The sequence below is a fragment of the Myodes glareolus genome, chromosome 9 (genome assembly GCF_982192425.1).
Source record: "Myodes glareolus chromosome 9, mMyoGla1.1, whole genome shotgun sequence".
NCBI classification, from domain to species: Eukaryota; Metazoa; Chordata; class Mammalia; order Rodentia; family Cricetidae; genus Myodes; species Myodes glareolus.
In genome coordinates this window covers 46,708,857-46,736,115 of record NC_142034.1, presented here as the reverse complement: position 1 = coordinate 46,736,115, position 27,259 = coordinate 46,708,857, and the positions used below count along the sequence as shown (strand labels likewise).

The window sequence follows — 27,259 nt, the reverse complement described above, 5'->3', positions numbered from 1 at the left end:
TGTGTTTTTCTGGAGCTAAAGGTCACTGTGGGCCCCCTCTGTTTGCAGGCTCCAAACACAAGTGGATTATTTTATCAGCTGTCTCACAATGCCTTATCTACTCACACACAACTCAAAAAGAACTTTCCCACCCTGTTTTATTTGGAATGCTTTAAGTTCTTAAGAAAATTGGTGCCTTTTTCTTTTTTATTTTCTTTTTGGCTTCTTTTCAATGTCAACCTTTGGGTTGTGGGGGCAGAAAGGGACCTATATTTAAACTCACTAGACATTCATTACCACCTGACAGAAACCTTAGGGAAGCCTGCCAAACCCTAGTGTCTGGACTTTGGCTATTTAGAATCCCCTGGGGTGAATAAAAATACAGATTCTAGAGTTTGGTGCTATGGCATACGCCTATAGTGCCAGCCTTTCAAAAGGCTGAAGCAGAGAAATGGCTTCCTGAGGCTGGAAGATCCGGGCCAGCATGGAAGACAAAGCAAGGCTCCTTTTAAAGGGGAAGGGAGGGCATACAACAGCTCAGTGAGCAAAGGCGATGACCTGAATTTGGTCCCCAGGACACACATGGAAGAGAACCAAACCCCACCAGTTGTCCTCTGACCTCCATTCATGTGCTATGGCACCTGTACACTCCCAAAATGAATACTTTCTTAAATTTTAAATGTTTACACACACACACACACACACACACACACACACACACACACACCCCACCACCACCACCACCACACACACACGTTTTCTTCAGTAGTCCCAAATCTTGGTTCAGCCAACACCAGCTGCCTCCACCATGCCATACAAATATGACCCCAGTGAGGTCAAAGTCGTGCTCCTGAAGTTCACAGGGGATGATTCCAGTCCACATCCACCCTGGGTCTGTCTAAAAAAAAAATGGTGATGATACTGCCAAGGCAACAAGTGATTGGAAAGGTCTAAGGGTTACAGTAATGGTGATCGATCATTCAGGACAGACTCAGATGAGGTGATACCTCCTGCCCTATCCTGATCACCAGAGCCCCTGAGGAATGGGGAGAAAAAGCAGCAGAAAAACATAAAACACAGTGGAAATAACACTTTTGATGAGACTGACAACCTGACCAACAGATCTTTCACCTGTTTTGTTTTGTTGATCTTTTTTTGTTGTTGTTGTTTTTGTTTGAGACAGGTTTTCTCTATGTAGCACTGGCTATCCTGAAGCGTGCCATGTAGACCAGATTGACTTCGAAATCACAGAGATCATTCTGTTTCTGCATCCTGAGCGGTGGGATTAAAGTATGCAACACCACACCTGTAACACCAGTCTTTAGCCAGAGGAAAAGACTTTCTGGAACTACTTAGGAGACCCTCGGCACTTTAGTTTGTAGACAGCCGTGTGGATGGCACCACCCCAATGACATCACAGATGACATCAGCAGTGGTGCAGTGGGGTACCCAGCTACTTAAAAAGTAGCAAGAGAACTTCAATAAAAGATAATCTGACCCTAAAAATTGTGTGTGTGTGTGTGTGTGTGTGTATACGCATACATACATACAGGTACAAGAAATCTGTTCATTCATTACCTCACTGTGTAACCCAGGTAGCCTCAAAACTCTAATTCTAGGGATGGAGAGGTGGCTCCAAGGTTAAATGCACAGGCTACTCCTACAGAGGACCCATGTTTATTTCCCAGCACCCAACTGTTGATGGTTCACAACTATCTATAACTATCTGTAATCCAATGTCCTATTCTGGTCTCTTCAGGTATACAATACTCATGCAATACACAGGCAAAATGCATGCAGGCAAAAAACACCCCCCAAAATTAAAACAAACAAACAAATAAGAAAACACTGCTGGAGAGATGGCTCAGTGGTTAAGAGCATTGCCTGCTCTTCCAAAGGTCCTGAGTTCAATTCCCAGCAACCACATGATGGCTCACAACCATCTATAATGAGGTCTGGCCTGCAGACATACAGACAGACAGAATATTGTATACATAATAAATAAATAAATATTTAAAAAATAAGATAAAAAAAAGAAAACACTGCAAATCTCCTGTCTCAGCCTTCCAAGTGCTGGAATTAAGGTGTGTATCATTGTACCATCATGCCTGCCTAGAAAGCTGCTTTTAAAAAAAAAAAATCACATTATTTACTTTTTTGGGGGAGGATTCCGTGCAGAGATCAGAGGACAACTTAAGGAATCAGTTTTCTCTTTCCACCATGAGGGTCTTGGGAATCGAACTCAAGTTGGTAGGCTTAGCATCAAGTGCCTTTACCCAGTGAGCCATCTCTCCAGCCTCTGAAGCTCCTGTCTTAGAATGTTCTTACAGATGATTTAACAAGCAGTCAATTTTTGAAAAAATTTATTCATTTTTCTGTGTGTGTGTATGTGTGTGTGTGTGTGCATGGGAGGGGGGGAGAGACAGAGACAGACAGACACCGAGACAGACAACTCAGAGGCCAGAAGATGGCACTGAGTGTCCTCCTGGTATTCCCTGCCAATTGCTTTGAGGCAGGGTCTCTCTCTCTGAAATGAGGGCTTGTACTTTTCTTGGCTAGGCCCAGAAAGCCCCAGTGATCCTCCTGTCTCCACCCTTACTTAGAGCGGGGTTACAGGTGTGCACCAGACACCCAGTTTGTTACATGGGTGCTGGGTCAGAAGTCTGGCCCTCCTGATGGCAGAGGAAGCACTCTTAACACCTGAGCCATCTCTCGAGCGTCTAGTCAATTCTTTATCTAGACTACTTCAGAAGCAGAGGGACAATAACGGTCTAGTAATTTCCTCAATCTCTGTTTAGGATTAATCAGCAAACACTTCCCAGGTAGATAGGTGGCAAGTGATGCTCCAGTAGCTACCGGGAAAACAAAGGTGACTGATAGGTATTTACCCATGAATCACTGGGTGTCAGGGCTGTTTACCAAGGGTTCTCTAGCTCAGCTTCACAACTGAAGACGGGGAATGTAGCTCGGTCGGCAGAGCGCATGTCTACCATCGAGGAAGACCTGGGTTCAGCCCCCCACAGCACAATGTAAACGAGGCATGGTAGCACACAGTGGCAAGCCCAGTTCTTGAGGGGCAGAGTTAGAAGGCCCAGTACAAGTTTGAGGGCAGCCTGAGCTACACAATGAGCCCCTGTCTCAGAACAAACCTACAGATAAACAAGTAAACTCTAGTAAGTGGCAGAACGGTTGTAAAGGTAGTGGTCTGTCTCCAGAGCCTGCAGCCTTTACCCCCAGAGGCCAGTATCTGCTTTCAGTAAAGCAGAATCAAACAGGTGTTAAATCAAGATATAATTGGAATAGGGGTTTGACTCAAAAGATTTTTTTTTTTTTGGATAGGGATTTGCTGTGTAGCCCTGGCTATCCTGGAACTCACTCTGGCCTCTAATCCACAGAGATCCGCCTGCCTCTGCCTCCCAGATGCTGGATTAAAGGTGTGCACCACCACTGCCCAGCTTGGGATTTTTTTTTAATTGTTTGCCAAACAACTAAAGGAATATAAAATTCTCCTTGACTAGAGCTACGAACAATGTGCTCATCCTATCTAAGCGCAGCACAGGGTTTCTCCCAGCGAGCTTCAGCCCCGAAGAGGAGAAGACCTGTCATTTCTACAGTACAGTTTCTAAAGCTTCTTGATTTCACCATGTACTAGGGTAGGAGTCAAGCCAATCTGTGAACCAGCGAGACATGAAACTGCAGATTCTGCCAATTTTTCCCATAACCTGTGCCAGATCTGACTCCCCTAGATGGTGATTTAGAGGACAGAGAAAGCTGTCACTCAGTCTGAGACCCAAACAGCACACCTAGGTCAGGGTCACCGTCAGAGCAAGAGGACACTTGGTCACGGTCACTTCAGTGCATATCTACATTATTGAGTTTGTCCTCTGTGCTTCTCAGAGGCTACTGTGAGTCGCAGCAACACTTCTGTCTCGCCCTTAGTGACAGGACAGGCAGTGGTCAGGCACACCACCGTGCCTACCAATCGTCATAAGGGAAGTGCCATCCGTACACCCAGTGATCAGCTGGTGAGAGTCTTCAACCTCAAATAAAGGTTAACATCTCGACTTAGGCGCCTGTGATCCCAGGACTTGGAAAGTGGAGGCCGGAGGATAAGCCCTGGCTACGTAGTGAGTTCAAGGACAAGCTAGGTAGTAGTGATTGATGTGGGAGGGCCCAGCTTACTGTGAGTGGTATCACTGGGTAGGTGGTCCTAGGACTTATAAGGAAGCAAGGTAAGTATGCCATGAACAAGCCAATAACCATCGTTCTCCCAAGGACTTTGTCCTGACTCCAGGTTCTTGTCTTGAGTTCCTGCCCTGATTTCCCTCCATCATGGACTACGACATGGAAGTATAATATTTTTCCACCCCATGTTGTTTTGGTCATAGTTTTTATCTCAGCAACAGAATACACACACACACACACACACACACACACACACACACACACACACACGAGGTTCAGCTACCAGAACACTGAGGAAGTCTGGCTACCTGAGATGGCGTTACCCTAACATAATTACTACAATCCAGGGACATAATTGTTACATTCCAAGATCTGAGACCTAGACTCTTAGCCAGCTCAGAGGTACACTATGAAAAAAAGACATTTTTGACTTCTGTGAAAAAAACCCTTAACACAAGGAATGTAACCTCAAATGTCTATAGTGACTAGTGTAACACTGGTAGATACAGATATCCAAGTAGCACTTAGTATGTGCCAGGCTGAACACACACTAACCCATTTCCTTTCACATACCCATGAAGCAAACTATTATAAACCCCATTTTTTAGGGAAGGAAAGTGAGGCCACTAGAGTTCTGTAATTTGGTTATGGTCATGCAGCTAAACTAAGCAGAGGCAGACACAAGGCCAGGAAGCAACCCCCGCCCCCACCCTTGAGTTTTGCTCTGCCCACTGCCCTCCATACCCTCAGTGCTAGTAGATAAAAGGGCTGGGGAAAAAGGTTAGAATCCCTGGCAAAATTCCATCTAGTCTACCTGTCAGTCTCCCATCTGTCAAGAAAAGACAGAAGTAAATATATTCACAGAAAAAAATCTCCAAATTTTAAAAAAAAAATCCATTTTATTTTAACCCTCTGCAGTTCAAACAAAGCAGGTCATCATACTTCTGAACTTGGAGCACTGCCACAGCTGCCTCCTGCCTGACCAAAGGTCTCCGTTAGGGACTGCGGTTCTAGAGACCAGAGGGAGTTCCCTCTGCAAACAATAGCCCTTTCAGGCCCACTGATATGAATAATTAGTTTTAGCATTGCTGCCCACGAAGATTACCAACAAGCCCAACATTCAGAAAGCAACTTGATGCCCTTCTAAGATAAAGAAGACAGGCGTGGGAGATCCTAGGGGGCCTTGGGGAGCCCCATCTTGAAATCTAGTGAGGTGTTCAAAGGAAGAGGTGGATACTGGCCTAGCCCGTGCACCTCCTCTGGTCTAGTTGCCTCAGTGGGGCCTCAGAGTGTCTGCAAGACTCATTAGTGCTGTGACATGCGGTGGCTTTCACTGCTGTCAGTGGGAGTGGGCTCCAGATTCCTCGAGATGCTTTAAAATAAGACAAAAAGGCACAATTATGCAGCCAAGCGAAGACAAGGCAGCTGCATACAAAGCAGGGCTTTCTCCATAATAGGATCACAACCCAGCTAGACCTTGTGGAGGTCTCCTTGATGGGCTGCAGCCGAGAGGCATCTGTAATTGGATGCTTCATTGCTCCAGCTCTTAGATTATTCAAAGTGCAGGATTTCCAGAAGCCTCGGGTTTCAATTAAGGATATGACCAGGCAACATGATGAGCATAATACTATTTTTTCAGCCTGGCAGTTTATTTCAACAAAGCTCATGGCCACACTAGTAATGACAGTGACAAGGTTAGCCAGCCTGCAACGAGTGTCTGCTATGTACCAGGTCCAAAGCACTTGATAAATACATACTGATTTGTATAGTCTTCACCCAACTTAATTAGACATGGATTTTATATTAGTATGGTTCCCATGGTCTACAGATACAGACACTAAGACACAAAAAGGCCAAGAAGCTTATCAAGGTCACGCAACAATTATGTGAAAGAGCTGGGACTTGCGTCTAAGTCATGTAGCCCCAGACCCTGACTATTGCACTAAGGATTTTGCATTTACACAGCTCTGGCTGTAAGTCACGCCCTGTGCCACTTGCTTTTTGTACATTATTTTTTAAAACTGTGTGTGTGTGCATGTGTGTGATGTTGGGAATCAAATTTATGGCCTCACACCTACTAGGCAAGTCCCCTATCACCTGAGTTACATCCCCAGGCCTCACTTAATCTTAACACAAAATGAGGTAAAATCATCCCTAATGTTCAGAAAAGAAAATATCTCTACAGAGAGGAGAAGTAATCCAGTTCATAGAGCAAATTTACAAATAGTTACAGAGGCACGGCTGTAAAGCTAGTCCATTAGTTACACTAGGAATAACTTGTTTTGGCTCACAGTCTCAGAGAGTTGCAGCCCATCACAGGAAGGCACTGGGAACATCTTAGTCCAAGACAACACAGGCTTATACAGCTGCTCACAGAGCAATGAACTGAGAAGCAGCAAGTGATGGGGAACTAGGAACCCCATCATAATCTTCAACGGCCAGCCCCTCGTGACCTGCTTCCTTCAGCCAGGACCCACCTCTGCTTTTGTTTGTGTTTTAGGACAGGGTTTCTCTGTGTAGCCTTGATTGTCCTGAAACTCGCTCTAGCTTTGAATTCACAGAGATCAGCTTGCCTCTACTTTCTGAATGCTGGAATTAAAGGTTGTGCCACCACAACCCAGCCAAGGCCCACAAATTAAAGGTTCCACAGCATCCACAAATAGTGTCACCAGCTGGGAAACAAAAGTTCAAAACATGAACTTGTTGGGGACATTTCAGGTCTACACCATAACTCAAGTTCCTCTGATCCAAAGCCAGGCTCCACCTTGCAAGGTTCAGAGTCCCAGCTCATTTAACTTACTGGATTTCATAAAACTTATGGTTGGAAAATCATCTAGCGCAGTCACGTTGTTTCAGACCTACAGTCTGGAGAAATTAACAGGGAGTGGCAAGGGCTGAAGCTGCAGCTCAGCTGGGAGAGCATTTGCCCAGCACGCATGAAGCCCTGGCAGGATCCTTAGTAATGCAAACCAGGCATGGTGGAACATGATGGTAACGCCAGGACTCATGAGGTACAAGCAGAAGGACCAGAAGTTTGAGGCCATTCGCGGCTACATAACAAGTTTAAGGCCAACTAAGCTACATGAGGAACTACTAACACCCCCGTCCCCGCCACCAGTACCACCACACATACACTAACAAAACAAAACAGCTCTGGGTAGTCAGTTGAAGGATAAGTCACCTGACTCCTCTCCAACGGGCAAGGTCACTAGCACCATCTCAAAGAACTACAGACCAAAGAGAGTAATTGATGTTAAATAGTTATCAAAAGTGAGAAACAAAAAATAACAAAAGAAAGTATGAGTATAAAATATACTTTGAATAATAATGTAGTCCCTAACTTACAGATTGATAGCTTCATACTTTGGTTTATAAATCTGTTATTTATGATTAGAGATAATAATGTAAGGGTCAGGCAGTGGTTGTCCACACCTTTAATTCCAGGGTAGAGGCAAGGCATAGAGGCAGGCAGATCTCTATGAGTTCAAGGCCAATTTGGTCTACAGAGTGAGTTTCAGGTTAGCTAAGGATACACAGAGAAACCCTGTCTCAAAAAAAAAATTGCCCAGGATGACTCCAAAAATCTACAGTGGGTATGGTAATGCACGCCTTTAATCCCAGCATTTGGGAGGCAGAAGCATGTAGAGCCCAGTGAATTCAAGGCTAGACAGGGATATACAACAAGATCCTGTATCAAAAAAAATCTAATTATTAGACAAGGACCCCAACATTAAGACTGCATGCCTGTAGTTCCACCACTTCCAAATATGTGAGACTCTCAAGGAAATCATATTTCTCATCAAAGTGGACAATGGGCACTTACACCTTCCACTCTCCCAAGTAAGCAATATACCAATAGACCCATGTGAAGCCAAACAAAACAGATTTGCATGGTTTTAAATTCTAGGATCTTTTTTTACTGCTAGTGATTTAGTGATTTTGTATTTGGGGCCATGAACCTTGACATAATGGCTTGTCAGATTCCTTTAAACAACACGAAAACTTAGATCAGGGCTGGGGAGATGGCTCAGAAGAGCACTGGCTTTTCTTCCAGGGGACCAGGATTCGATTCCCAGCACCCACACGGCAGCTCAAAACCACCTCCACTTCCAGTTCCAACAACCTCTTCTGACCTCCCATCTACACATGGATATAACCCACAGACATATGCACGAAAACAACCATATACATAAAAAAATAAAATCTATTGCCAGGTGTTAGTAGTGCACGCCTTTAATTGCAGTACTTGGAAGATAGAGGCACGTGGATCTCTGAGTTCAAGGCCAGCCTTGGCTACAGAAGGAGTTCCAGGACAGTCAAGGGTACACAGAGAAACTCTATCTCAAAAAAACAAAACAAAACAAACAAACAAAAAAAAACAAAAACTAACCCAACAACAACAAAATAAATAAAATGTTACAGTATATTATACATGCACACACAGCTATCAGGATTATATTATCCTAGTAAATTACTGAATTAGGCTGCAGCAAATCAAGACTGCCGCAGCAGCACCAGCCTTGGGTCCCAGTGCTTAGGAAGCTGAGGATGTCTTTGACCCGGGAGTTTGAGAACATCTTCAGAACAAAGTGACAACACAGTGAAACCTTGTTTCAAAAGAGAAGAAAGCATGAGAATGGGTTAGAGTGGGGTAGAGATGCTGACGGGGAAAGAGAAAAACAATTTAGCCACTTACTTCTACCGCGGTTTTTCACTTTTGTGAGGCTCACCTCTTACATACACACGCAAGAGTGTGTGATAAATGCCTGCAATCACAGTCCTTGAGGTCAGGCAAAAGAATCAGTTCAAAGAAACCTCCATGTGTAAATGTATTCTGATCATCAAGTCAGCATTCCAACAGCTCTATTAAAGGCAGACAGTTATACAAATAAATTAGAAACTTGGGAGCAGTAAAGTCTGAAAAGGGTAAAATAAGAAAAATCCACCATAAACCCGGCATGTTAGTGTATCCCTTTAGTCCTAACATCCAAGAGGCAAGTAGACTTCTGTGTGTTCAAGACTAGATTGGACTACACAGCACGTTCCAGCCCAGCCCAGGCTACACAGTGAGTCCTTGTCAAAAGAGAGAATAAATTAAAGGAAGGAAAGGAAGAAGGGAGGGAGGGACACAGAAAAATCCACCACAGCTCTCAAGCAGTACAAAAGAAAAGGAAGAAGAGAAGATGTGGATGAAGAAAATAAACAGCAATAAGGAGAGGAAAGCCAGGGGGGTCACACTGTATAGCCTAGCTATACAGACTGGGGTGTAGCCTGAGCTTCAGGAGCAGGAGGAAGAAGAGGAGGAAAAAAATAGGGATGAGAAGAACGAAAAGGTCTTTTCTTTTAATTCTTAGAAATCAATAGCCTGCCTAGGTATTCCAGATCCCACAAAATCCTCGCTTGAAGGGCTGGAGAGATGGTGCTGTGATTAAGAGCACTAGTTGCTCCTCCAGAAGATTGGGGTTCAATTCCCAGCACCCACATGTTAGCTCACAACCATCTGTGACACCAGTCTCAGTAGATCCAGTACCTCCTGATACTCTCCAAACAGCCACCAACTAGAAACCAAGTTTTGAAATGCCTGAGACCTATTCGAGACAGCTCCTTCAACCACAACACCATCCATAACACATAAAAATAAAAATAAACAAAAAGAGTCTGGGTAGATGGCCCAGCAGTCAAGAGCGCTTGCTACTCTTTCTCTTACAGAGGATCAGGGTTCAATTCCCAGCAACCAAATGACAGCTCACAACTATCTGTAACAACAGGGAATTCACAACACCTTCAGGCCTCCTTAAGCCGCAGGTCCTCACCAGACATACAAGCAGACATAATACCCATACACATAAAATAAATTAAGTAAAAATAAATCCTTACCTGAAAATACATGATCAGTCAGGTGCTATAGCTCATGCCTGTCATCTCAGCACCAAGGAGATAGAAACAGGAGAATCATGAGTTCAAGTCTAACCTGGGCTACAAAATGAGATCCTACCTCAAAATATAAAGACCCAACAAAACAAATACAATCATTTTTCTACTTGTTCAACAAGAAAAATTATGCCAGCATTGTCTAAGAGGCAGGAATACCACAATTAAAAAAAAATGACTTGAGCACAGAGGGTGGGGAGGGTGATGAATCACTTAAAAACAGTTATATAGCTGCCCTAACATACCAGTGTGCAAAGTCCAGGGAAGGATGGCAGGGCCAACACTGAGCTGTTTTCCTAAAGTCATTCACAGTTCCTTTCCCCCTACATCCTTCATGGTGAGGCTGAAGAGCTGAAGTTCCTGGTCAGCCTCCCTTGCAGCTAAAGATGGCCATGTGACCCAGTTTGGCCCAAAAGTGGACAACAGGAGTTGTTAGGTAAGACTTCCATGACATTATCACTATTTGTTTTTTAACTTATGTTTGAGATGGGGTCTTACTCTGTAGCCCAGGCAGGTCTAGAACTAACTGAGACCAATTGCCTGCTAGAAGTATGGGCATGAGAAGTATGGGCTCCATTCTTACAGGAACAACCACCCAGAGTCCTTTATTCCCCTTTCCTCCCTAAATTCCAAGCACACACAAGGTAATATAGTATATACACATATCAAACTCTATGTCACAAGCAAGAGGACAAACATCTTCCCACTGTAAGACAATGGAAGGATCTGAAAGGCCCTATTGGGATGTTATAACCCACCAAACAGTCCTTGCAATGGGAAAACAACAAATCCCTAGTCCATGAAGTCTCTGTGTGAACCCCGTGGTTGCTATTAACCAATTGCGGCACACAGTGGCTTACAACATCATCAACTTACTGTCTTAGCGTTCTGTACCTTGAAAACTTGAGGAGGTGCTTATTCTGTAGCCCAGGCTAGCCTAGGATTTACTGCCTAACACTGAGGTGCCAGCAAGGTCAAGTTCTTTTCTGGAGAATAGAAAACTCGCCATTTCCTTGCATTCTGTGGCTTCTAGAGGACACTTACATTTCTTGGTTAGTCATCTCTTAACTGAGAGTCAAGTCCTAGTTCTACATAGGGGAGACAAAGAAAACGTCACAGAGCAGGGAGCCTCCTAGCTTAGGCTTGAAGGATGGATGAAGACAAGGTGCATGTGTGAGTTTAGAGACCCACAGAGACCAGAAGAAGGCTTCAGGTCCCCTGGAAACGGGGTTTTAAGTGTTTGGAAGCCACCTAACATGGGTGCTAAGAATCAAACTCATGTCCTCTGAAAAAAAGTATATATTGTTAAGCTCTTAACTGTTGATCCATCTTTCCAGGTCCCTAACAGCCCTTTTGTGTATATATCACCCAAGAAAAGAGCAAAAATTCTGATGTTTTCCCATTTATCAGGTTTTTTTAAATTATATTTTTTCTTGAGACAGAATCTCTCGTAGTCCAGCATGGCCTCAAACATACTACGTAGCCAAGGATAACCTTGAAAGACTGGTCCTCCAGACTCCACCTCCTTAGTGCTGGGGTCACTGGCCATGAATCATGAGATTCCATTTAACATTCATCTGATGCTGGAATTGAACCTAGAGTCTTGTGAATGTTTTAAGCACTCTACCAACTGAGCAGTTTCAGGTATTTTAAATCACACCTCATGCCAAATGAAGAAATGCAATGGTAGGATTTGAGGTTTGAGTCTATGCTCAAAATGTACCCAATCCTCTGCAAGGAAAAAAAAACCCTGAAATTACGAGGATAGTAGTAATTTCATAACTTTGTGAATGTTCTAAAATCTATCACTGAATGCAATAAAGAGGCCAATTTAATAGTATATGAATTCTCAATAAAAAAAATTAATCACAACACTGAGAAATTTTGGGCTGGCTAATTAATCCAGCCAGTTTCCTTATCTGTAGAATGAGAAGTAGTGTTTCCTTCTCTTTTTCTGTTTTTTGCCATCCTGGGAATTGAACCTGGGTCCACTTGCATGCTGGGCAAGCACCCTGCCACTGAGCTACCCCCTCAGCCTTCTTTTTCTTTTGAGATAGAATCTCCTTAAATTATTCAGGCTGACCTTGAGCTTCTGACCCTCCCACCTCAGTTTTCTGAGTAGCTGGGATTTCAGGCCTGTACAGGAGAGAAGATTGTTCTGAATATTAACCATGACAATGGGAAACGCACTTCACACAGCAAAGAAAACAGTAGGTGCTAAATATATTTTAGTTCCCTCTCACCTAGGTGCCAATAAGCCTTTAAAGCTATCTTTTGCTCAGCAATCACAAGATGTGCCTCGAGCTCCAGGCAACCTTCCTCCAGACAGCCTCGTCTCAGGCAGATGATAGCAAGAATCAAGCAGGAAGACAGGATGGGAAATGAAGCAGACTCTCTCGGAGACACTGCAGATTTTCTCTGCAGCTACGTGGCGCAGAGGTAACAAGGGAGATTCACGAGGCAGAAACAGCTCTGCAAAACAGTGGTGAGGGAAGCAGGTGGGCATAGAGACTTCTGCTCGGAATTCTTGTTTGCTATGCAGCTCAGTGTCCAAAATCGACAACTGGGCTGTAGCACACAGCTCTGATGTTTGGAGATGATTCACGGCCTACCCTCAAAACTAGAAGGAACGCAAAACACCAGACTTTTCTACCACAGAACTAAGGCAAGGAGGTTTTTGCTGTCGTTATTTTTTTCACCCTGGGCTTCTCACCTGTGACCACTATAAAATCAACCTGGTGCTTTTTGAGTGCCTGCCATATGCTCAGTCTTGGGAAAGACACTGCCGAGAGAGAGGGACCCCGTTCCCCGCCCTCCAGCAATCAGCCAACCCCTTGGCTTGAGAGCGATGCTTCAGAATATAACAGGCATCTGCCTTGCAGAGAGAAGGGGTTCTGTTGTCATTTGTCCACTGGGTCAATGATTTAATAGACGGTGCAATGATAAAAACAATTGTGCAGTGTGGGCTCACTCTAAGAAGCACAGACGGGATGGAGTAGTTGGAAAGGCTTGTGCCAGAGGCTGCTAGCTGCCCACTCACTGTCTATTCTTCCATTTTTCCTTGTAACAGAGACCCCATTTGATTTGAGAGGGCTGCATGCCCAGATACAGTACTCTATTTCCCGGGCTCCCTGGTAGCTAGAGGTGGCTGATGGGATTTAAAACAGAAACTGTCAAGAGAGGTTTCTAGGAAAGTGCCGCAAATAGCAGACCCAACAACTGCCACTCACTCTTTTTCCTGCTCTGGAAATCCCTTGCCTGAAGCATAAATGTGATGGGTGGATCTCCAGTAGCCATTTTGGATCATGACACTGACAGATCAAAACCAGCCTGAATCCCTGATGATTACGCAGTCACCATAATGTCCCTATATCGTTTACTTTTGGAGTGCATTCACATGGGAGAGATTACTAAAACTCTCATCTTGCTTACATACCAATGTAGGATTTTATCAAGTCTAGTAACCCTCTATCTTAACCAACACAGGTTCTAAGGAAGAGGCAGGCCTCAAAGGGTTGATCTGGGGCATGTATTTCAAATGCCAGGAAGAACACATGAAAAAGCATCATCAGCAAGAATGTTAGCTGGAGCAGGTGGGGAGAGCAGGAGCCACAGAGAGCCCAGCTGGTGGCTTTGCAGAAGCTTGGGAAAAGAGAAGGGCCAGAGACCACAAACAACCAAGAAAGTTGGTCTCCTCTGAAGGAACAGCACAAATATGGACTGAGTAAGAAGGGAGAAGGGAAGACAAGCAAGCACAGAGATGTGAGAGCTTCTTTATGTGAAGCGAGGCAAATACGGGGGTGCAGCTCATGATGGAGTGTTTTCCCAGCATGCATTGAGGCCTGGCTTCCATGTCCAACATGGAAGGAAGAAAGGGAGAGAGGGAGGAAGGCAGGGAGGGAAGGAAGGAGAGACAAAGGGATGAACAGAGGGAGAAAGGAAGAAAAGAAAAGCTGTAAATATGGGCTGGAGAGATGGCTCAGTGGTTAAGAGCATTGCCTGCTCTTCCAAAGGTCCTGAGTTCAATTCCCGGCAACCACATGGTGGCTCACAACCATCTGTAATGAGGTCTGGTGCCCTCTTCTGGCCTGCAGACATACACACAGACAGAATATTGTATACATAATAAATAAATAAATATATATAAAAAAAAAAGAAAAGCTGTAAATAGGAGCCCAGCTCAGTCAACTGACAGTCTCTGGATTTGCAGTTACAGTAACCATCTAAGAGTTGCTCAACACAGTGTGTCCAGTGCTGTGCTGTGGGATTTCCTCACATTACCTCATTAAAGCTTCATAACAAGTCTAGGATGCACTCCTATTATTGCCACCCCCATCTCACAGACCAAGAACCTGAAGCTTTGAGGAAGTCGGAAAAGTCATCCCAGGGAAGTATCACAACCCTCAAGCCCTGTTTGCTGTCCAGACAAGAGAAGTGGAGTTCGTTTGTTTTGTTGATAAGAGTTTAAGGGACTGTGTGTGTTCCATCACTCCAGTCAAGAGGAAGTGTCTATACCAATATTTAAAAGATGGGAAAGTGGGGTCCGAAGAGAGGGCTCAGCAGTTAAGAGCACTTACTGCTCTTACACAGGACCTGGATTCGGTTCTCAACTTCCCTGTGATGGTTCAGAATAGTCCTTAACTACAGTTCTAGGGAACCCTATGCCCTCTTCGGGCTCCATGAGCACCACGCATGTACATGGTGTACACATATACATGTACCCACACACTGAACAATCCTGATATATGACAGAAGGATCTAGAGGCAAATACAAAACACTTCACCAGAAGGAAATCAGACCAGAAGAGTCACGGGTTCCAGGCTGGTGGCATTTCCTGCTTGTATAGAAGGACCTGTTAATGACGAGGGTTAAGTGGTGGAAGGAGGCAAGCCTGGAAAAGCCAGTGACTCAGTGCCAACTTCAGCCACCAATGAACCCTGACAAACCACCAATGCATGTGTCTCAAGTAGTTTTGTTTTGGAGGCAGGGTTCGTGACACAGCACAGGCTGGCTTGGAGCTCCTAATCCTTCCACTGAGCTTCACAAATGCTAGGATTACAGGCATGCACCACCACACTTGGCATGAAATGGTTTTTTAATATCTCTCCAAGACAGGGACTATAACAGAATTATTTTATTACAGCTACCACTAAAAATTCAATTTGAATTAAGTTATTCAGACACATTCCTGAATGCAAGGAATTCTTCTCAGAGCAACAATCTTATTAGTCATTGCCAGAAAGTGCGAGGGGGGAGGAGGGGAAGGACACCGTCAGATTACAAATGAGCGAGGGTAACATGAGCATCCAGCAGGAAATGCATTTTCCATGAAGATTAAAAATAAAAGGTCTCCAGCAGAAGCCAGCCGACTCCAACAGCCAGGCCTCCAGGTATAGAAACGAGACCCTAAACTGGGCAGTGGTGGCATACACCTTTAATCCCAGCACTTGAGAGGCAGAGGCAGGCTCTGAGTTCAAGGCCAGTCTGGTCTACAGTGCAAATTCCAGGACAACCAGGGCTACAAAGAGAAACCCTGTCTCTAAAATCAAAGAAAAAAAAGAAAGAAAATGAAAGAAACCAGGCCCTGAACAGCTGGTCCAGCATGACGTTGTAAGCAGTATGCTCTGTGCCAGCTTGGACCAACCAGTGTCCCAATGCCAGCTCCATAGCGCTCATTGGCTCCTTCAGAGCCTGAACTGGCCACCTGTAAATTGGGACTAACCGTTGCCATCTGCCGAGGCTCAGATGTCCTGCTGCTCTGTCACCTGGCCTCCCACAGACTACAGCTTTTGTGTCCTCTGATTAGATTCCTAGAAAAGGCCATTGACATGACAGGACAGCCCAGCTCCGATTCCTAAGACCTCCTCAGGATCCTGAGCGTGACCTTAACTTGTTTTTATGGTCCAGGGTTCTCACCTGTCCGAGACAGACACAGACACAGGTCAACTCAGGATTTTCCCTGGTCTAGACATTTTTTAAATGTTTGTTACTACTGGGAGGTGGAACCCATGGGGAGGACACAGGACAGTTCTGTGGGGTTGATTCTCTCCTTCAACCTTGACTCGGGTTCCAGGATCAAGGGCAGATCTTCAGGCTTCCACAGCTGGCTACAAGCACCTTGCCCACTAAGCTCTCTCTCCAGCTCCTAATTCTTTAGAATTGTTTTCTTTTTCTGAAACATGGTAGCCCCAAACTCATGACTGCTTTAGCCTCCAAAATGTTGGGATTATAGGCATGTGCCCTGTGTCTGGTTCCTTAACTCAGGATTTAACAGCAGTCGTTCATTAGAAAGCTGCTGCTTTACCGAAAAATCAAAGTTTCTACCCAGCAAAAAGACAGTAACAATAATGAGGCTGGGCCACCAACCCAAGCAGTTTTAGTCCTGAACACTGCTTGCATGAAGGAAGCACGACCTTGATAAATGCTTGCTGAGTAGAACAGATGGATGGGCGGATGGATGGACGGCCAAGGACCATCAAAAATAGAGAAACAGAGAGTGAGACTGGACGGTAGCTGTGGTAGAGGGCTTATTCAGTACACACAAGGCCCTGGGTTCAATCCCCCACCTCAGAAGCAAGGGAAGGGTGTGTGGAGAAAACTCCCTCCACTGAGCAAAATTAATGCAAGAAGGAAATGCCACCTATTTACAATATTAATGATATTTACTTTGGCATTTGAACTGAAGCCAGAATATCAGATGAATAATTTCTAACAGTCAAAGGGATGCTGGACGCGGAAAGGCCACCTCTGAGCTTTGTTAAAGGGACAGCATCTGGGTCCATAAGGAGTACAGACACACAAAGGAAACCACAGGCTCCAGAAGGAACTTGTGACTCCTGGGGACAGAGCCGCCGACTCTAGACAGGGGTGGTGCAGAAGCATGCAAGCACAAGAGGGGAGACCAGCCTCCATTTGAGAACATCCAGCTATATGTGCTCAGGACTGGCTGGCCACTAAGGGGAAGTCTGAAATCTAACATGTGGCCTGCTACTTCACAAGGCCCAGTTGACAGGAGCTCCATAGAAAGGTGGCAGCCCTGAGAAGGGACCCCAGCTCCTGATGATCTCAGGTCTTGTAGGGACTTCAGTGATAATGAAGGCTATAACAACACACACAAACATGTATGGACTTCACGGTCATACACCAAGTGTGCTATTAACCCATCTAAAAAGCTTCCCAGTTTCCTGATTTCGATCTTCACAACTATCCTGGGAGGTACATACTAACATGTGTAGCAAGAAGCTTAGCATTTGTTTGAAAGCATGAACTTGGGAACCAGACTGCCTGGGTTCAAACCCTGTGTACTCCTTTTGTAAGCTGTGTGACCGGTGGAACGTCCTTCAAGCCTCTTCAACCTCAAGACTACCCCTATTGCATGGAGGGGAGACCCTTAGTTTTTTTATATGCTACCTCACAAGTTTCTCTCCTTAAAACCCTGTGGCTAAGGCAAAGCTTGATACATTATCCAATAAAATCTGACCTACAGTTAAGTCCTCTGGACACAGACACATTTTCTAGATCGGGTCTTACTTTGTAGTCTAGGCTAGCCAAGAACTCTCCATCCTCCTGCTTCAGCCTTCTGGCGTGTGGGATAACAAGCGTGTGCCATCACCCCGGCATCCAAATTACCCAAATATTTATGTCATTAAAACAAAATTGTAAAACAGTGGTACTAACCACGTGTAATGCTTCCTGCCTGCCTCCCTCCTTCCCTTCCTCCTTCCCTTCCTCCTTCCCTTCCTTCCTTCTTACTTTTGGTCCTAGGGGCTGAAACCAGGGCCTTGAGCATGCTAAGCTTCTATCCCTATGACATCAGAAGAGAGAAGGGAGGATCTCCACCTGCAGCAGTGCAGGGGGCGGGGTGGGGGGGGTTCCTATACAAATTTGCCTTGAAGAGAGCCTAGAGGGACTTGGACTTGGCACGCCTAGGCCTACTGGTGCTAGACTGTGTGCTCTGGCTGCAGTCTTTAGTCCAAAGGAAAGAGAATCCTTTTCATCCCTGATCCATCCTGAGGAGCCACCTGTGCAGTTAGCCCCAAGTCCGTGCTAATTTCTAATTTGCATCAAGGTGCTGGAGAACAGACTGCTTGCAGATTTAACAACCACTCCTGGGGACAATCCAGAGCACTGAGCATCTCTGACAGAATGACTGATGTGGGCCTTGGGAGCCATGGGACAGGTGCCAACTATACAGCAACTGAGGAGACTTCAGCCTCTGCGGAGGGCATTTGAAACTTGGCACTAGAGGAAAATCCTCACCTCTTGCTTTAAATGAAAGGGGAACATAAAAATGATTACTAGCAGGGGTGGCAGAAGCATTACCTATGGGAACAGCAGCCAATAGCTGCTAATGAATAAGTGTAATTGATCAAAACAGATGACTTGATGGATCTTCCAAATGTGCTTTTAGCAGAGTGGACAGTTTTTCATTCAAATGCAAACTCACCCAGATAAGACCTAATAATGGAGATTTTGGAACAATCCCAGAATCATTGGTATGCTCCCCCCAACACCACCCCATTCACGGAGCAAGAAGGCATCTTGAGTTCCTTGCTGCAACTCAATCAAACCAGACACCAACGCATGCTTTCTGCATGCCTGAGGAGCCCCTAACAGTGCTGAAATGCAGCAAAAGATGGTATACCACCTCACAGCCCCGTTATCTATTTCTCCTTACCTATTTCTACTCCCTGACCTATGAGGAGCTGGGCAGCCTCTCAAATTCAATGCAGCTACTCATTAGTTCAGACATTATTTATTGAGCACTGTGAAGACCACAAGGGGATTAAAAGACAAATAAGACCAGACCCTGTTCTCAAGAAAGAAGGCAGATAGGAGAGGAAGCAAAGGACAGCAGACACCAGCAAAGGTCTCAGGTCACCTGCTCGAACACATCTGAGATTCAGTTTCCTTCTTTATCAGGTGAAGGCATTGGATCAAAGCCGCTCTCTAAGAACCAGACAGGCTCGAAGCTGGGATGCCAAGCCTGTCCCTCCTCTCCTGGGAAGCCAGCAGACCCAAAGCAGCCTTCTCAAAGAGAAGTCCCTCAAAGAGGAGCCTTGGGCACCTCCAGGAGTGAACTAGGCCTCCAGCATGAGACGCAAGCTCGAGAAAATACAAGACAACTTCAGAACATTTAGGGAAAAGAGTAAGACTTCCATACTAAGGAATCTCGGGGGTTGGGAGGCTTCTGGAGTTTCTGCATCAGGATGGTGCAAAGGGGTCTGGAGGACCTGTGAGGAGGGCTGGAGACCAAGGTTCTACCAAGGTCTGGTCAAGTGCATCGTCCCATCAGTTCCTGCTCATGCTTATTTTCATAAACTCACCCGAACCCCAGAGTCACTTTGCATGCTCTTGTACCTAAAGAGGGGGTACGCCTACCTGCGGAGAAGCCGTCTTCGTGGTCTGAGCTGTTGTGGCTGCAGTCACTGCCTCTCTCGGGCGAGCTGTGACTGGGCGAGTCTCGGTCCGGCACGCGCAGGAACCTCTTGCGCCCCCACTGGGCGAGATGCTCCCGCGCCCCGCGCCTGGGGGGCTCATCCTCCGCCTCCAGCTGCTCCAGGTCTCTACTCCGCCGGTGGTGCCGCCAGCCTCCGGGGATTAGGTGCATCCACCGGTGGGGGCTGCACGGCCGCGCCGGCTTCTCGCCCTCATCGCGGGTCCCAAACCGGTAGGGGGCCACAAGTAGGTGGCCGAGGACGAATTTCTCATTCAAATCCACCATCTCGAAGTCGTGGTCACTGCCGTCGCCTCCATCATCCCCACCTGAAGCGTCCGGTTCGCCTTCCTCCGAGCCCCGCCCTGCATGGGTCCCAGAGGAGCGCTCCTCTCCAGGTGCGGATGACCCCACGCCATCGCGGCCGGGGGGCGCACAGTCCTCGCGGAGCCCGAAGAGCAGACGAGGCTGCACCAGCTGCTGGTGGATGGCGGCAGTCAGACTGCGCACGGCGCCCCCTCCCTCCATCGCCCCGGGCCAGGCAGGAAGGTCCAGGCACACGTAGGGAGCTGGTTCGGCCGGTGTCGCCACCTCCGGACCTGGGGGATCTGGGTCGCGGCCCGCTGCACCCGCCTCGTCGCGCAGTGGCGGCGCGCGCAAGGGCCCAGCAGGCTCCTGCTCCTCCACCGAGGCTCCCCTGCTACCGCTGTCGCCGCTGCCGCCGCAGCCTCCGGCGTCCCCGCCCTCGGGCCGGCCGTCTCGTAGGTCCACCTTCTCTCCATTCAGGGCCGCCTGCAGGTACCAGACTTTGAACTTCTCCTCCGCCAACACCTGTTGCAGCCGCTTCAGGTTGAGTTTGCAACGCTCGAGTTCGCGCTCCATGTCCGGCACCGACTCCAGCCTCATGACTGGAGCCTCCTCCCCGGGGAACTCGGCCTGCCAGTGGCGTTCAAACTCCTGCGGGTCCCACATCCCGGCCGCGCCGTCGGGCCTCCGGGGCCCGGCTCCCGTGCGCCTCAGCAGGCAGAGGTGGCGCCTGGGGCTCTCTCGGAAGCGCGCGCTGGCGGAGTCGCCTGCCCCTCGCTTCAGTGCCTGGAGGAGAAAAAGAAATAAAGTTTTTCCCCTTCCGCCCTCGTGCCTTTTTTTTTCCCCTTTCCTCTTCTTCTGGGTTTCGCCTCCCTGACGTAAGCAGCCACTCGGCCGCGGGGGCGGGGGCCTGGGGCCGCAAGCGCGGAGACCGCTGTCCGCAGGACTCGGCTCGGCCCGGTGGGCTCGGGCGCGCGGAGAGCCGCGGCGGAGGCGGAGCCTCGGTGGCGCAGGGCCAGAGCCTGCGGGCGCGCCTCCGAACCGCGCGGACAGCCTGGCGAGGGCTACGCCAGGGAGGACTGGCGAGGTGGCCCACCTCTGAGGCGCGGGCGCTGCCCGCTGCTCGGCTCGCACCCTCCGGGAGAGCCAACGGGTTGCGCAGCTCCAGCCGCAGCGCCCGGTCCGCGCCCCCTCCCTGCACCCTCCCTGCACCCAAGCGCGCGGCCGGGCCGGGGGGGGGCTGGGGAGAGGGAGCGCGCGGGGCGCCATGGGTCCCAATTAAGCCTTCCCCGTGACACACACACACACACACACACACACACACACACACACACCTGCCCTGCTCTCCTAGCTCTCCAAGACCCTGCCTTGGGTCAGCCTGGCACCTGGGACTGAGGAGAGAAAGAAGCGGGAAGGGTCATGTGGCAAGTTCCTCTGGGCTCTCCAGAGCCAGGATTTATCCATCGCCTTGGATTAATTAGTCCAAGATCATAGAGCAGCTCGATCCAAGATTGAAGCTAATACTTTGGTATTTGGATCCCTTTAAATGTTCTAGTCATTGCTTCCTAGAGATTTTCCGGAGGGGAAATTGTGATGGTCCTGTGACCTCAAAGCTGAGGACGTTCCTGAGTAACCTGAGGCAAGCCATGGTTGTGGAGGCCTAGGACTAGTGGATAGCCCTTCACTCCACTTTCTCTTCGTGGTCTCAGACAGCACTCTTGAAGGTGGGGAGCGAAAATAGGAGCTGGGGGAAGGCACAAGTGTGGCCGCGTAGGGGCTTAACCCTCTGGTGAGGTTGACAGCTTGCAGTTGAGGCCCTGATATTTTGTCTCGTGCTTGCTGGAGAGAGGAGACCTTATCAGTGATTCATGGTTCCTTCCCTTCAAGGCTGAGGAAATTGACACTACACAGAAGCAACGTGACTCCAGAGCTGGAGAGTTTTCCTTTCGGCGCTGTCTTTGGGAATTGGAGCTAAACAAAAGCATGGGGGGGGGGGGGGGGGGGGGGGGACGGGACGGGACGGGACGGGACACGATTTCTTTCCAGCCTCCTGCTGTTCCAGCTGTCACCTGAACCACACAAGCCACCCAGCTCCCTCTTTTTAATCCAATTCATACTTCGAGGTTCTAAGATCTATCCTTCTTCTGGAGTGTGTGTGTGTATACATGTACGTGTGTGTGAATGCACAAGCATGGGAATACCTATATATATGGCTCAGGCAGGGCCTACTCTAGTAGAGGCTGGAGGTCTGGTGTCTATCACTTTCCACCTCCACCATACTTTTTGAGACCAGGCAGCTCACTGAACCTGGGGCTCCCCAATTCTGTTGCTCCACATGCTGGCCAGTAAGCCCCCCCCCCATCTGCCTATTTTGCTCTCCCCTGTGGTTAAGGCCAGATTTTAAATGAGTACTGGAGTCTGAACTCAAGTTCCTCGTGCTTTGTAAGCAAATATCTTATAAACTGAACCATCTCCCGGCTGGCTAGATATGTTCTAGCCACAAACAAGATCGTGTCAATGCTTTGGTTCCAGCTCCTTCAGTGGTTGGGTCCCTGTCACCAGCAGGGTGGAATCCAGACTCAATGGGTGGCATGGAGGGCCCTGCCAGGTTTTGTCTCTGCCTTCCTCCTGTATTTTAGCCTTAACAACTCAATGCCGTTCCCAAAGTTTCCTTAATAAAAAAAATATTTATTTTTGGCTGGGCATTGTGGCACACACTTCTAATTCTAGTACTCAGCAAAGCAGAGGCAGGTGGATGTCTGTGAGTTAAAATCCAAACAGAAAAGGGGGGCTCTATCATGGAGCCATCTCTCCAGTCTCCATCCCACCCCTAAAAGTTATTTTATGTGTGGTTTTTCTTCTTGAAACACACACACACACACACACACCACCCCTCCCTGCAACTGAAGAGGTCCAACTCTGTTAAGCTTTTTCCAGCCTTCCCCAGCATGCTCCTATCCCCACTGGATCCTGCACAAGGCTGCCTTTGACTTCCTACAAGTGTTACATTTAGTGACACTTTTTGTTTCCTCTAAAGAAGTACCCAGGGGCACAGGTTGATTCTTTCCCACTTTGTGTCCCTGCTGCCTCTTGCAGAGTGTGAGAGAGATGGCCAATTATTGTTGACGGGGGGGGGGGAGGTGAATAAAGGAATTATCAGCCAGAATATGCCCACTTGAGTACACACACACACACACACACTCACATGCACATGTATACACACACACACACACACACACACACACACACACACACACCTTTCTGTTCCCGCTCAACTCATTTTCTGCAGCCTTCAGAAATGGGCCAAATGTGCTTCCCCCAGAGGCTCGCCACTCTGGAATTTTCTTTCTTGTCGAAGTCTGTGTTCACTGATTTTACTACTGTCTCCTCCTCCTTCTCTGTTTTATTTTTTTCCTGATCTGGTGTGACACTGGCATGGTTGTCATAGCGTCGTCATGTCAGACTATTACAGGGCTGAAAAGCTTTTAAAATACACAGGGTTCATAATCTCCAGTTGGAATGACTTTGAAGTCCTTCACCTAGTTATTCCCTCTGCTTCATTCTCGTTCACCTTCGCTCTATACCCTGAAGTCACAGAGGTCACCACAACCTCCTTTATCTCCTGGGAAGGTTGAGGCATTCCCTATCCCCGCAAAGGACCAATTCAGGGACATTCCATCAGAATCTATAGGCATTGTGGCCTCTGTGAAGATTTCAGTAGAAATGAATGGCCCCAGACACTAATTCAAAGATCTTGCTTGCGGTGTGTATACTGAAACAAACAAGGAAAGAAGAAAAACTCTAAGTCATCATAAGCATCAATTTCTGAATGCTTAAATTCCCAGAGAGGATACTTCTAACTCTGCCCTTTAATTAAAGCAGTGCTATGATTTCCTTTTGAGTCAAGGAAGTTGTTACCAAAACCTCTAATTTTTCCCACTAGGACCTATATAGCTGGGAGCTACAGCATACATCTTCCACAAAAGGTCCCCAACAGCCTCCATTGTCTCTAGGTGGTGAGTGGTGCAGCTTTGTTCCCTGGCTTCTGGTTATCCGAGGATAGGAGGAGGGTGGCTGACAGTTATTAACTCCACAATTCCAGTTGACGCACAGCTTTGATCTTGTCTAATTCCTCACAACAACTACCCTATAAAGAGAGAGCTACTGTTGCTGCCTTCAGAGAGTGAAGGTCACAGAGGCTCGAGGTCATGGCTAGTCTGCCGAGCTCTGAAGTTCAGCAGCTTCGCATTTGGCTTTTCTTCTCCCAGTGAAGATGTGCTGAGCCCCTGGGAGGCGCTAGGGCCAGGCAAAGGAGGTTTAAACTTTATAACCTGGCATGTTGGCTTCTCCCCTGTGTGCACTCTAACGCCTGCCTGTTTTCCCACATCATTTCCTGCATGTTCTCTGCTTGCACCCATTCAATCCTCAACCTGAGTGCCTCTCCGCAGAAGATGATTTTATGTCCCATGTCACCTCCCCTTGGGCTATCTGGTGGAGGCGTCCTTTGCAGCAGCTGTGGTGGGCAGTCCCCCCCCCCCACCTGACTGCTGGTAAATTCACCTCAAAGGCAAACCCCCACAACATTCTTTGTTTTGTTTGAGACTAGATCCCACTATGTAGCCCCTGCTTGTCTGGAACTCTCTCTGTAGACCAGACTGGCTTTGAACTCAGAGAGATCTGCCTGCCTCTGCCTTCTGATGTTTGAATCAAACAATGAATAATCAATCTCAGTATTATACAAAAGAATACATGAACAAAATGAAAGCAGCGAGGCAAGACCATTTCTTTTCTGCAAAAACCATTCACCAGAACCCAAGCGGGGCTAGCAAGCACACTGGAGTAGGAGGTTCACTTGGGTTCTATTCTAACTGGTGGTGACTTTGTCTTTTCAACATTAGCTGGAGATGAACCTCACAGTCTTTCAGGATTGACTAGTTTGTTTTGAAAGAATCAGTGAAAAGCAAATGAAAGAAGAGGAAGGGAGTCATAGCTCCAAGACATCAAGTTTCTGAGAGTAGAGAGGAACTAGAGGGGAGTAAAGTGGAGTAGAAGGGCGTAGAGGGAAGCAGAGGGGAGTAGAGAGGAGTAGAGAGGAGTAGAGGGGAGTAGAGGGGAATAGAAAGGAAAAGGGGGAAGTAAAGGGGTATTGTCTGTTAGGTTTTCCTTAAGAGGAGCCTCTCTGCCAATGCAAATAATTCCAATCAGACCAAATTTAACCAAATTAAAATACGCCCATGTTTAATGCAATGCTCCTGGGTGGCTCCAGAAAAGCATGGAGAGGGGAAGAGAGGAAAGGGGGAGACCATGCAAAACCCAGAGATCACGTGTTCATTCTCTGGGGAGGGGCAGTTTAAGTAGCCTGTTACTTTTGTTGTAACAAAAATATTCCCCATACCCAGAGTTGGGATTGAAGGCATGTGCTAACACCCTGGATATGCACCATTTCTCTCTCTCTCTCTCTCTCTCTCTCTCTCTCTCTCTCTCTCTCAAATCATAATGTTCTCAAGAGTGGCTCAGCTAGAAACTTCCATGGGGAAGCTCTCATAAAATAGGCATTGGTTAGTAAATGATCCCAGCTCCTGTCTCCCCCAATACCCCTCTCTTTCTTTCTTCTAGGCCGGCCTTGAACTTTCTAGGTAGCAAAGACTGGCCTTGAGCTCCTGGTCCTCCTCCTTCTACCTCCCAAGTGCTGGGATTAGGGACGTGCACCACCATACTGCTAGGCTCCTATCTTTGAGGGTCTTTCTGAGGCATACCTTTAATCCCAGCACCCCAGGAGATTTGTGAATTTGAGGCCTGCCTGGTCTACATAGTGAGGTCCAGGCCAGCTAGAACTGCATACTGAGACCCTGTCTCAAAAAATAAAATAAAGAAGTTGCTAATAGAAATGAGCCCTATTGCTCATAGCAGGGAGACCCAATCAGTAAGCAGCTCTCTGTTGCCTTTCCCTCTGTTCTGTCTCTTTCTCCCTTACTCTAAATCCTCAAGCCCTCTACTTTACTCCTCTCACTAAGACACCCCCAGTGTCCCCACACTCTCTCTGCTATATCCATAATAATGCACACCCCTGTCCTTGGCCCAGCCCTTCCTTGGTGTTCCCTATCCTCCTTCACCTTGTCTATTTCTAAAGAGATCCCTTTGAAAAACCCTTTGTGGTGGTTTGAATGAAAATGACCCCCAGAGGTGCATACATTTGAATGCCTACTCACCCAGAAGGACTCTTTGAGGACTAGGAAGGTTAGGAGGTGTGGCCTTGTTGGAGTAGGTGTCACCTTATTGGAGGAGGCATATAGCTGGGCGTGGGCTTTGAGATTCCGAAGCCAGGCTCACACTCAGTTTCTCTCTCTCTCTCTCTCTCTCTCTCTCTCTCTCTCTCTCTCTCTCTCTCTCTCTCTCCCTGTCTCTCTCTCTCCTCTCTCCCCTCTCCCTCTCTTCCTCCCTGCAAATCAAAATGTAAAGCTCTCACCTACTTCTCAGCCCCATTCCTGCCACTATGCTTTCTTCCTTGATGATAGCGGACAAACCCTCTGAAACTGTACACAAGCCCTTAATAAATGCTTCTTTTGTAAACGTTGCCTTGATCATGGTGTCTCTTTACAGCAAAGACACCTCATGACTTTCTCTCTAGAACCTTTCTTTCCCCGGGTCCAGTTAGGCATGACCCTCTACAGAAGGACTTACTTCGGTTCCAACAGCACATCACGTTAATTCTAGCTCATCTAGATTTTTGCCTCTCCCTGTCTCTCTGTTCCCTTCCTTACTCTTTCCCCGACTCCCTCCTCCTTCACTCCCTCCCTTCCAGATACCCCCAGCCTTGATCCTTGCCCTGGTCTATTCAGGAACCAGCGGCCAATGGTGTGTCCTCGTTACCCCCACAGCTCTGCCCAGCCGTATTAAGAGTTCCCACAGCCTCCCTCCTCTGATTTGATAATTCACTAGAATGGATCACAGGAACAGGCTAGTCTCAATGATGGGGCACTTTAAAGACTACAGACACTAGAAGAGGACCCCAGGAAAGGGCTGGAGGACACCATCGCTTCTGGGGACTGGGATGTGTCTCCTTCCTACATGTGTTCAACAACTCAGAAACTCTCTGAACTTCTTTTAATTTTCATGAAAATTTCATGGTTTATTGGGGGTTGAGAGTCATGAAATTTCTAAGGCCCTCGTCTCCTGCTCAGTTTTTCTGGCCATCAGACCTCGTCCAGAAGCCTACTAGCCCCATGAGTCACTTCATTAAAATACAATGTTCAGTGAATTCCAAAACTTTTATAGAGATTCTATGTCACAACCAAGGGTAGCAAATATTTATTTTTCACTGCGTCATAGGTGGGGGTAGTCCTCTTTTGACTTTGGGGAATTCTGTGATATAGGTGGACCTTGCTTTATTTACTATCTCCTATTATTGCCAGGCACCACAG

General features: G+C 47.3%; 1 protein-coding gene and 1 long non-coding RNA gene across 2 annotated transcripts in view; both read right to left on the bottom strand.

Moving 5' to 3' along the window:
- The window catches only part of Abr (ABR activator of RhoGEF and GTPase), a 195,141-nt gene extending 174,340 nt beyond the window's left edge, over positions 1–20,801 (bottom strand). The window contains exon 1 of the mRNA XM_087910294.1: positions 19,478–20,801. Coding sequence (XP_087766420.1) covers positions 19,478–20,504 — 1,027 coding nt within the window. The 5' untranslated portion in view covers positions 20,505–20,801. The remainder of the gene's footprint in view (positions 1–19,477) is intronic.
- LOC146893081 (uncharacterized) lies at positions 8,544–10,600 on the bottom strand. Its single transcript, XR_015003692.2, has 3 exons — positions 10,042–10,600; positions 8,895–9,027; positions 8,544–8,771 (listed from the first exon to the last, which is right to left on the bottom strand). It is a non-coding gene; the product is annotated as an uncharacterized LOC146893081 (long non-coding RNA).
- Positions 20,802–27,259: the final 6,458 nt, after the last annotated feature.